Below are 11,603 nucleotides of genomic sequence, written 5' to 3'. Positions count from 1 at the left end.
GAGGGCGCAAAACCGGACAGCAAGATCACGTCAGTGACCCAACCCAATCAAGTCAAGTATAGAGAAAAAAAGCCTGGCACGTGACGCACCCCGCCTAGGGACAGCATGGAAGAGCACTAGTAAGCCAGTGACTCAGCCCCCGTAATATTGTCAGAGGCAGAGAAACCCAGTGGAGAGAGAGGAGCTGGCCAGGCAGAGACAGCAAGTTCATCACTCGTGTTGTCATGTGTTGCTACCATGCTGTGTTGTTATGTGTTGCTACCATGCTGTGTTGTCATGTGTTGCTACCATGCTGTGTTGTCATGTGTTGCTACCATGCTGTGTTGTCATGTGTTGCTGCCGGACTATTTGCATTGTGAGCACCCCCAACCCCCCCCCCGCAACCCCTCTTTTTACGCTGCTGCTATTCTCTGTTCATCATATATGCGTAGTCACTTTAACCATATCTACATGTACATAGTACCTCAATCAGCCTGACTAACTGGTGTCTGTATGTAGCCTCGCTACTTTTATAGCCTCACTACTGTATGTAGCCTGTCTTTTTACTGTTGTTTTATTTTTTTACTTACCTATTGTTCACCTAATACTTTTTTTGCACTATTGTTTAGAGCCTGTAAATAAGCATTTCACTGTAAGGTTGTATTGTATTGTACCTGTTGTATTCGGCGCACTTAACAAATAAACTAGGATTTGATTTGATTTGATTTGCTGTGTTGTTGTCTTTAGGTCTCTCTTTACGTAGTGTTGTGGTGTCTCTCTTGTCGTGATGTGTGTTTTGCCCTATATATATATATTTTTTTTATCCCATCCCCCATGAGAGGCCTTTTGCCTTTTGGTAGGCCGTAATTGTGAACAATAATTTGTTCTTAACTGACTTGCCTAGTGAAGTAAAGGTTAAATAAAAAGATATAGAATAATTACGCTACTTTGTTGAGGTGAAACCACGTGTGGTTATTATGAGGACGACCACATCTAATGTTGGCTTCAACTTGGCTTTCCAAACAAATCCTTCACCAAGAAACCTGCCTTTTGGTCACTTTCTCATTATTAAACAACGCTGGTGAGATTAATGCTACCGCTAATCACGCGTTAATTGTGTGCCTGCGTCGCCTATATAGCTGCGTCAAGAAAAATTGCCATGCATGGATCCCATATATTTGGTCAAGCTATTTCCAGTTTATTCTCACATATTTTAGAATGTAATAATAATTAGAATATCAAGGTCTAAAACAGTTATTATTCTTAAAGTGGTAATGGCCTACTTTTTATTTACACTTTTGCATACTTTTTTGGGGGGGAAGTGTGTCCTATATAGTGTGTCCATATATATAAATAAAACAATTGCATGAAATTGAGGTCCGTGAAAATTACAATTAAGTGCTTGAAAAAGTCCCTGAAAGTCCTTGAATTTGACAATGTCTGTATGAACCCTGCTTGAAGGATGTATAGTCCAACAGTAGACCTATGTTGTTGTATAGCTGGAGTTAAGAGCAATTTGCATATACAGAATTCACTTTTATTCCTCTATGTACACTGCATAAACATCTATGAAATGTTTGTTTCAAATCATGTTGAAATGTTTAACCCAATGTCACCCATTATTTATAGAAATACCTATTTGCAAAATGGTTTAAAGATGAACTGATCAAAAAGGTTAGCTGCCTTTAGAGCATCCTAGAGCTGCCTTTAGAGCATCCTAGGGCTGCCTTTAGAGCATCCTAGGGCTGCCTTTAGAGCATCCTAGAGCTGCCTTTAGAGCATCCTAGGGCTGCCTTTAGAGCATCCCAGGGCTGCTTTTAGAGCATCCTAGAGCTGCCTTTAGAGCATCCTAGAGCTGCCTTTAGAGCATCCTAGGGCTGCCTTTAGAGCATCCTAGGGCTGCTTTTAGAGCATCTTAGAGCTGCCTTTAGAGCATCCTAGAGGTGCCTTTGTTAACAACTAATACAGAAGTACATTGGCAATAAAGAACAAGGATATGATGCACACGATTTCAACTATTCCGTTTCAGAAAACATTACTTTTCAGCAACTTTATGAAGTAGAAATCCATGAAGGAAACCTAATCTGCCTAAAAGCGTAGATCACTTTGATGCACAGAGAGTGTGTCAGGTTTTTCAGCCCACTTATTTGTGGTCGATTGACAGACATGTCCAAAAATGAGTTGAGCTATGCATAGCGGTCTGTGGTGTGACTTTCTGGTAGTGAGAAGTTTCCATCCTTCAAATGACCCTGTGGCGCAGTTTCCTGTTACTGACTTTCCTGTAGCCTAACTAACACTTTGTTAACTTTTTCTCACAAGTAAGAGGCTACATTAAAGTATCACAATCCAAAATTGCTATATTACTCAATTGTTTATGTTTTTGTTGAATTTGAGTCTTCGTAATCCGACATGTAACAGCTTCAAAATATGTGTAAATCTAGAGTATATTCAAAAACTTAGGCCTTGAAGTTACTTCCTCTTCCTCCACGAGCTTTTTACATCCATGACCGGAAATTTCACACAAGATAAACACATTCTGTTTTCAATTCTAGCATGTTCCGTGGCATGCGAAATTATTTGATAACCTGTTTCCAATACATTTTAAATGTATTTAGGAACAGAAAATGAGCACCAAACGCAAGTCTTTGTGAAAGAGAAGATGGGGTAGAATGCATTTTCATGTTTACAAGCCAAGTTGTGTTACAATGAGATTTGTTATTGTGTAATTGTAGTATTTTCAACATGTACATTTCCAGTAGAGCAGCTCCTACCAAATTACTGACACACAAATAGGGGATTCAGTGTAATATTTTAAATAAATCTTTAAAAATGACTGCTCTATACTTTGATAATTCTTTATTTCAAATTAGCTTATGCTGTTAAAGATCTAGAAGACAACATTCAAGTTTTCCAGTGAAAAACCTAGAAGACCTTGAAGACAAAATATCAAACCTCTCCCACAGTTAATAGTTCATATCAACAAAGCACTCAGGCTTCAAGGCCTCTGAGAGATCATAATGGCAAAATCATGATCAGACCTGGCTTCAAATTAGATTAAGCCTTGACATGGACTAAGAAGCACTTTCAATGGAGAATCTCTCCATTAAAAATGTTTTTTTAGTCTCAGACTAGGATTCATCTTTGTCTGGGAAACCTGCCCCTTAGCATTTGCTTCAGTCTGTCTAGACTGCCAGAGTCTGGGTGGAGTTTGCAGTTTTGCGACTATTCGATTGGTTCCTTTGCGCCAGGCAAACTCAATCAAGGCCAGGATTTGTTTTTGTTATGATTCCAATTGCATTTGAACCCAAGTCTAATCATGGACACCATAATCACAATAATCACATTTGCTTCCTCTCAAAACACCTCAGCAATACCAACAGTCCGTGTATGTTCTCTCCTGTAAACCAAATGAAGGCATGGGTTAATATTATAATCTAAAGCCATGATTAGGTCTTGACACACCTCTCTCAACTTAAGTTACCCCACCCAAAATTCCCCGAAGCCTACTTTACACATGAAGCCATGATTACCACCAGAGGAAGAAATAGAAGCTTGTACTCATGTGAGTCCCTGGGTGTGCATCCCAAATGGCACCCTATTCCATATATAGTGCACTACTTTTGACCAGAGCCCTGTGGGCCATAATCAAAGGTGAAAAGTAGTGCACTATAGGGAATGGAGTGTTTTTTGACTCTTATGTAAAGGCAATCTGGTGTCTAGAATAGGCCTAGAACGTATCCTGCTGTTAGCGTTGAACCTTCTAAATGGCTGTTTGTGATTATTTACAAAAATATTATTTTCTATCAATGTGCCACAGAAACAACACATGGCAAACTGACTGAAGAGAGGAAAATCGACAAAATCGTAATTGTTAAAATCCCAATCATAAAATATGAATAGAAAGCATCATTCAAACATTTCATCCAGTGTTAAAGTGCTTTTAGTTGGGTTACAAGCACAAATCTATATACATTCCAGTAATATTAAGTGCTACAAACGCTCCTAAGGTGCAAAGGTACTTAATAAAGTGCTAACTGCAGTCCTCTGTATCAACGATAACAGATATATCTGTGCAGAAAAGGCATACTGACGACTATACACAGCACCTTAAAATCATCTTCTCTCGTCTTCTTCATATCCAGTCAAAGTCCACAACAGGTCAACATTCTTTGTATTGATACATTAGTGTTATCATTTCACCAAAGTGCTTTAAGCTAGCATATTCTACAGTACATTGGCACGTACCAATAACAAATAACAAAATCATAAGGCATTCTAAAGTGTTACATATTTGTATGTTTTTACAGTGTATTTATGGACGGATGACCAGTACGTTGGCAGAGAAGCATCAGTACAATGTCTGAATCCCAAATGGCACCCTATTCCCTATATACAGTATAGTGCACTACTTTTGACCAGGGCCCGTAGGGGATATAAAGGGAGTAGGGTGCCATTTGCGATCCACGCTAAGCATTCAAAGCCTTTCCAGGGCTTCCCCCTCTCCAGCCATAACACACTTTGCCCCTCAATATTTCTATACGTACCAATTTCATGTAAATAAACAACAAGCAATGAATTAATCATTTCAATATTTGTAGTAAACTGTAACAGACCCTGCTTAGAATCCAGTGTATGCTAGACCTAGGTTCATATACTATTTACATCTTTCAAATAGTTTGAGTTTGCTGTACTCTTACTGAAGTGCCAGATGGGCAGGGTTTGCGGTTTCCGGACTATTCTATTGGATCCATTAAGCCAGGCAAAGCTCAATCAAGCACGGACAAAAGTATTTCAAATGATTTCCAATAGTATTTGAACCCAGGTTTGGTGTATGCGTCTCAGTGTGTAGGCTCTCAGACATTGCTGATGCGAACACTGAGAGGGCTACTGTCTCTGACCCTCCCTCTCCCTTCCTCTCCTCTCTCCCTGTAGCTCTGCTCCAATCGGATCTTCTCCGGGTCAGTCCCCTCCACCCCCCCTCCTCCCCCTCCTCCGTTGCCATGGTAGCTCTGTGGGCGGGATGTTTTGAAGAGGGGCGTGGTCTTGGTTTTGGCCACTTTGTCGAAAAAGGCAAAGTCGGCCACGTACTTCCCTGAGGGGGAGAGGGAGACCACAGGGGGGAACTCGTACCCCCACAGGATCTCGTCAGGCAGGTAGGAGGTACGCACCTGACAGGTGGCTGAGGTGGGCTCTACCGTGGCACTCATAATTACCAGCAGCTCAAAGTCCGCCAGCTCAGGATCTGTCCATCCTCCGCCTGAGGAGAGAGAGAGAGAGAGAGAGAGAGAGAGAGAGAGAGAGAGAGAGAGAGAGAGAGAGATCTCAAATTAAAGGCCCTGACGCACACACAAACACACAGATCCATTCCCGTAGTTCTAGGCTGGTCCCAAATGGCACTCTATTCACTATACAGCGCACTGCTTTGACCAGAGCCCATAGGGACCTGTTCAAAAGTAGTGCACTATATAGCGTATAGGGTGCCATTTGGGATGCACAACAGATCCATTCCCACAGTAATAACCAGGCGTACCCTTGGCGGCCCAGGCCCTGAGCGGGCTGTTGTCGTCTATGATGTGGTAAAATGTGAGGGGGAGGATGAGGAAGGGGCTGTCGCTGGACGTGTCCACCTGGAAGGGAACGTTCCTCTGGTCCAGACGCACCGTCTCCCCCTCCTTAGTATGAGATGTCTGCAGCAGCTTCCCCGTCACCTAGGGGGTGCACACAATCCCTAGGGCAGGTGTTTTCAAACTGAGGTCTGCGGACGCCCGGGGTTCCACAAGGGGGTGCCAGGGGGTCCGTGGAAAATGTTTATAAATAAACAAAAAGCATTTTCTTCTCATTTTTTTACACTAAATTAAATGTAGTTTTTTTATAATACCTTATAATACCTACAGAACATTTTTTTTTGATCGGTATACAAATAACCGTCGCATTTTCCTGTCTCACTCTGCCCTGGGGCCCTGACCTCCAGGGGGCCCCAACTAATATTATTATTATTTCCCGGCAGGAGGGTGCAAAGGCCCCCAAACAAAACTCTAACCCCAAAAGGCGAGAGCAGGCCCTGCTCAGATAGCATATATGTGTAGAGTAGTAGGACATTTGCTTTAAAACTGCACAATTTTCTCAGACTCATGTCCTCACCAAGGGGCTCATAATATTTGGGGTGCTTGACGTTAAAACGTTTGAAAACCCCTGCGCTAAGGGGACAACAGCCCGTCACGTTTGATTTTAGAGAGGATCAACTCTGCTCATATTCTTCTTCTTCTTCACAGACAGGTTGTAAAAGAGAAAGTTAAGTGGGAAGATAATCCATACACCTGACAGGTGTGGCATAGCAAGAAGCTGTTGAAACAGCATGGTCGATACACAGGTGCACCTTGTGCTGTTGACAATAAAAGGCCACTCTAAAATGTGCAGTTTTGTCACACAACACAATGACCCAGAGGTTTCAATGTTTTGAGGGAGCATGCAATTGGCATGCTGACTGCAGGAGCTGTTGCCAGAGAATGTAATTTCTCTACCGTAAGCCACCTCCAATATCATTTTAGAGAATTTGGCAATACTGCACTTCCAACCAGCCTCACAACCGCAGACCATGTGTAACTAAGCCAGCCCAGGACCTCCACATCTGGCTTCTTCACCTGCGGGATCATCTGAGAACAGCGACCTGGACAGCTGATGAAACTGTGGGTTTGCACAACCAAAGAATTTCTGCACAAACTGTCAGAAACCATTTCAGGGAAGCTCATCTGCGTGCTCGTCATCCTCACCAGGGTCTTGACCTGACTGCAGTTCGGCGTCGTAACCAACCTCAGTGGACAAAAGCTCACCTTTGATGGCCACTGGCACGCTGGGGAAGTGTGCTCTTCATAGATGAATCCAGCTCTTAACTGTACTGGGCAGATGACAGGCAGCAGGTATGGCGTCATTTGGGCAAACGGTTTGTTGATGTCAACGTTGTGAACAGAGTGTCCCATGGTGGTGGTGGGGTTATGTTATGGGCAGGCATAAGTTACGGACAACGAACAGAATTGCATTTTACCGATGGAAATTTGAATACACAGAGATACCATGACGAGATCCTAAGGCCCATTGTTGTGCAATTCATCCGCCGCCATTACCTCATGTTTCATCATCATCATGCACGGATGGCCCCATGTCGCAAGGATCTGTACACACTTCCTGGAAGCTGAAAGTGCCACAGTTCTTCCATGGCCTGCATACTCACCAGACATGTCACCCATTAAGCATGTTTGGGATGCTCTGTATCGACATGTACGACAGTTCCAGTTCCCACCAATATCCAGCAACTTTTAAGAGGAGTGGGACAACATCCCATAGGCCACAATCAACAGCCTGATTAACTCTATGTGAAGGAGATTTATTGCGCTGCATGAGGCAAATGGTGGTCACACCAAATACTGACTGGTTTTCTGATCCACGCCCCTACCCTTTCGCTAAGGTATATGTGACCAACAGATGTACCAAATCAAATGAATGTATTTCAATTGACTGATTTCCTAATATGAACTGTAACTCAATAAGAAAAAGATATATATTGCATGTTGCATTCACATTTTTGTTCAGTGTACTTTACACTTGCTGTTGACCCCCCCCCCTCCCCCGGCACCCCAGCAGTTACCTGGCACCCCAGCAGCAGGCTCTTCCGCATGTTGGCCACTCGGATCATGAGGCAGGGTCGGCCTTCGTGACTGGACACCACGGCGTGCTGGCTAAACTTCACCGTCTCACCTCGCTTCTTTGGCCGAGCCACCTGAGGAAAGCAGTGAAGACTATTGTATCTTGTGTTCAGGTTTGGTGTCAATTCCATTTCAATTTAGTCAATTCAGGAGACATTCAACAATTGAAGTACACGTAGAAGTTCATTAGCAATTCAACTGACCGCAACAATGTGTGTATCAGAGATTTCAAACAGCGATGATGACCCAAGTGATGTAAGAAGGTATAAAGGACAAAACGCACCATGCCAACGAACGTTTGACAGCAGTGGATGGTCACGCAATCACCAGCTGGGAGTCCATTATTGGTGGCAATTCGAGATGTAGAATAGACGGGAAAGAACAGAACATGACGGCAATGTTCAGAAGCGATAGGACGGCCGTCTGCTGCTTTTAACCGTTCATTGGCACGGCGTGTTTTGTCCTCAAGTGCAGTGCTCAGTAAGCCTTACTCTACCTTGGCGAGGAAGGTTCCGGTGATGAAGATCTCCAGCACCATGGTGATGACGAGTTGCAGGATCAGGAGAATGATAGCAGCTGGACATTCCTCTGTGATGCAACGGAAGCCGTAGCCAATGGTGGTCTGGGACTCCAGCGAGAACAGGAATGCCCCAGTCAGCGTCTGCATCTGCAGCACACACGGGGTGTGGTTCGACGGTGGGTTGAACTCTGAGAGGGCCCAGAAGAGAGAGAGAGAGAGAGGGAGACAGAGAGAGGAGAGAAAGTGAGAAAGAGAGAGGAGAGAGGACAGAGAAAGAGAGGAGAAGGAAAGAGTGAGGGAGACGAGAGAGAGCAAAGGGAGATTGAGAGGAAGAAAGAGAGAGAGGACAGAGGCCTTTTCTCAATTAGATTTGCTCAACTCCTGCATCCTCTCTCTGTCCTCTCTGGCCTCCTTTGGAAAATGGTCAAGGGTAATCGAAGAGAGGCGATGAGAAGAGTGAACGTGGACGAAAATGCGCTTGTATGAAATGAGAAGGTCCTTCTCCACTCGCGGGTCATTTACAGGGGTGGATCCCAAAAAACATAAAGTGATAAAAGCAAATGAAGTTAGTTGGGAAAACCATTTTGTCGATATAAAGATAAGTAGCATATCGTTTTTAAATATGTGCATGCTTTTCTCCTTCGACAATACAACAGCTGATTCAAAGGGGGTGTGGAAGACATCAAACTCTTCTGCTGTAGGATCTAACAGTCTAACTTGACTGGTAAACTGGACCGAATGGGTAGAATAGTCCAACTAGACTCGTGCTTCCTCGCCACTTAGGAGGCTATCAAGGAGGGGAGGACCATCTTAACCTTTGCCTACAAAATAATTGACACACTCCTCGACCACTTATTGATTTCCGGGTCACGGAGGAGAGAGGACGGAGGAGAATAGACAGAGGACGGACTTTTGCCCAAACAAGAAAAGGCCAGAGAGTGAGAGGAGAGATTGGGAAAGGGGCTCTGGTCAGAAGTAGTGCACTAACTATGTAGGGAGTAAGGTGCCATTTTGGACAGCCAATGTACGTTACACAAAACTGAGTTGGTGGGTTTTGTTTAGTAGTACTGATCTAAAACGACAGTGGGACAGCGAATTGTACTGTAGTACTGAGGATTTTAAAATGTCTCCATTCTCTCCACTCTCTCACCCAGCAGATCTCCATGCACTAATGCCACCAGGTACCACAGAACCCCGAACAGGAACCACGTCCCCGTGAAGGTAAGGGTGAAGAGAAAGAACTTCCACCGCCACTGCATATCCAGGAACGTCGTCCAGAGGTCACGCATGTACAGGGCCGACCGCCCGCTGATGTGTTCGATGCGTACGTTACTCCGCCCATCCTTAGACAGAACACGTCTCCGCCTCCTCAAGGTCCCGCCCCCGCCGGAGCCCCCGGCGCCCAATAGGGGCTTTAGAACGTCCGTCTGTGTCTGCGAGTGACACACCTTTTGAGGGGAGCAGCTTCGGGAGGAAGGGGGCGTGGCAGATGTCATCTGTCACAACGCAACAGGAAGGAAGGAGAGACTGATTAGGTGACGTCTTTGGCACGGTAACAGGGCATGAAATAATAACTGTAAATAAGGTTTAGACACCCTGCAGTACAGATGTTAACCAGTTAACCAGTTAACCAGTGCTATTAAGATTATATTCTCAAACCACACAAGAGCAACAAAAGAGCATTGCAATTCATTAACATTTAGAAAGTCACTCGAGCTTCGATCGACAAAACATCAAAACCAGTTGTCAGAGTTGAGTCTCAAAATGGCAATGTAGAACTATAAAATGCATTACTGCACTTTCGCATGACTATTGTCATGCGAAAGTACTGCACTGTAGCCTTAAAGTTAAAAAAATATATATGCATGTTTTGCTGGAAGATTGCAGAACAGATGAAGACACAAACACAACATGACGAGGGACCAAACAAGCACATGCAGATTCCACACATTGTGTGTCCCAAATGGCAACCTATTCCCTCACTAATTTTGACCAGGGCCCTATGAGCTCTTGTCAAAAGTAATACACTATATAATTAATAGGGTGTCATTTGGGACAAAGGCAAAACGTCCTACACAGTAACAACGCTTCCATCCACAGTTTGTATGTGAGTAAAGTCACACCATTTTATGTGCAAATATTGATATAATAACCATCATATCGAAGTAAACTTGGAGTCGCGATGATATGGTGTGTGGTCCTTCCACTACGACTCAGGAAGACATGCAGTTTATTCGGCTACAGATGAAATAAGTTATGATGAACTTCACAGGGTGGTGAAAGTGCCAGGTGATGAGCTTGATGCTCCTTTCCAATAAATATCAAAGGTCTTTTTCTGGTGACATGATAGTCGATGCTTGGTTGCCGTTTGACAAATAAACATATTCTTGCACTTTTGTCCATAATAATCTCATCATGTAGTCTATACTCGTACTGTATCTGCAAAGCTGTTGACTAGAGCACATGAACCAATACCAGAGTGGGCACATTTGCAATGTAACGCAAGTTGTTTTGTGACAAAGCCATTGAAGATACGATGGAAACCCATTTAACTTGTATGTTTTATTACTATATCTTTGTTATTCACTCGCAATTTAACTGCAAACGTTACTTTTATGTGCACGGTGTCATTACGCAACTACTTTTATCCACAACAAGTCAGTTTGATGGAAACACATCTCTGGTGTGACAATTTGCACTTCATATTTACGCGGATTTTAGAATATTCGCGTGGAAATCCGTCGCCAATTGGATGGAAGCCGAGCTAATGTCATTCTCTCACTTACTTCCACAAAGCACGTAGACCAGAAGTTGAACATGGCAAAGAGAAGTGGGAGAGACACAAATGAGAGATAAAATAGTTTGATAAGGGAAATGGGAATAAGAAGGAGGTGTAGAATTAGGATGACCAGATTAACATTACTGCATCAAAACAGACAATAGATACAGGGACTCACTTTGTGAGCCATACAAAAAGGGAAACTGGACCGATTAAATTAAGGCCAATGCTCTGTTAAAAACACTGAGGTTATCTAGATGAAGTAAAAAGAGACGTGACTGTGCTGTTGATTCCAAATAGAGTGCCCTTTAGTGGACAAAGAGTGAACTTCTGTCTAGAAACAGGATATGGTGATAAGAGTTAACAAGGAAGAAGGCCAACATTCCCTTTCTGGTTGCCCTGCACCTTTCAAGCCGTGTCCCTTCTTGAATTCAACAACTCCTAGAGGTCAGTGAATGACATAAATTCTTCTTTATTGTTAAAACCAATACCCTTTGGCCCGTAGCATAGCCTTCATCAGGGTTTTACAGATGGAAAATTAAGGAGGCTTTTATAGGCCTTCCCTTCTTAACTCTCATGCTGGTCTCTCTCTCTCTCTCTCTCTCTCTCTCTCTCTCTCTCTCTC

At 43.5% G+C, this 11,603-nt stretch overlaps 1 protein-coding gene across 3 annotated transcripts in view; it reads right to left on the bottom strand.

Moving 5' to 3' along the window:
• Positions 1-2,820: 2,820 nt before the first annotated feature.
• Positions 2,821-11,603, bottom strand: part of LOC124041628 (ATP-sensitive inward rectifier potassium channel 10-like) — a 12,595-nt gene continuing 3,812 nt past the window's right edge. For 2 of the 3 annotated variants that reach the window (XM_046359425.1, XM_046359424.1), the window contains exons 2-6: positions 9,350-9,695; positions 8,176-8,387; positions 7,622-7,753; positions 5,510-5,687; positions 2,821-5,236 (exon numbers count right to left, since the gene is read on the bottom strand). In XM_046359425.1, the coding sequence (XP_046215381.1) occupies positions 4,833-5,236; positions 5,510-5,687; positions 7,622-7,753; positions 8,176-8,387; positions 9,350-9,695 (1,272 nt within the window). In that variant the 3' untranslated portion in view covers positions 2,821-4,832. The remainder of the gene's footprint in view (positions 5,237-5,509; positions 5,688-7,621; positions 7,754-8,175; positions 8,388-9,349; positions 9,696-11,603) is intronic. The other variant, XM_046359426.1, reaches the window with a different exon arrangement.

The sequence above is a fragment of the Oncorhynchus gorbuscha genome, linkage group LG08, assembly GCF_021184085.1.
Source record: "Oncorhynchus gorbuscha isolate QuinsamMale2020 ecotype Even-year linkage group LG08, OgorEven_v1.0, whole genome shotgun sequence".
NCBI classification, from domain to species: domain Eukaryota; kingdom Metazoa; phylum Chordata; class Actinopteri; order Salmoniformes; family Salmonidae; genus Oncorhynchus; species Oncorhynchus gorbuscha.
The sequence above is the reverse complement of the archived record's forward strand: the minus strand, read 5'-3'. Positions and strand labels throughout refer to the sequence as shown.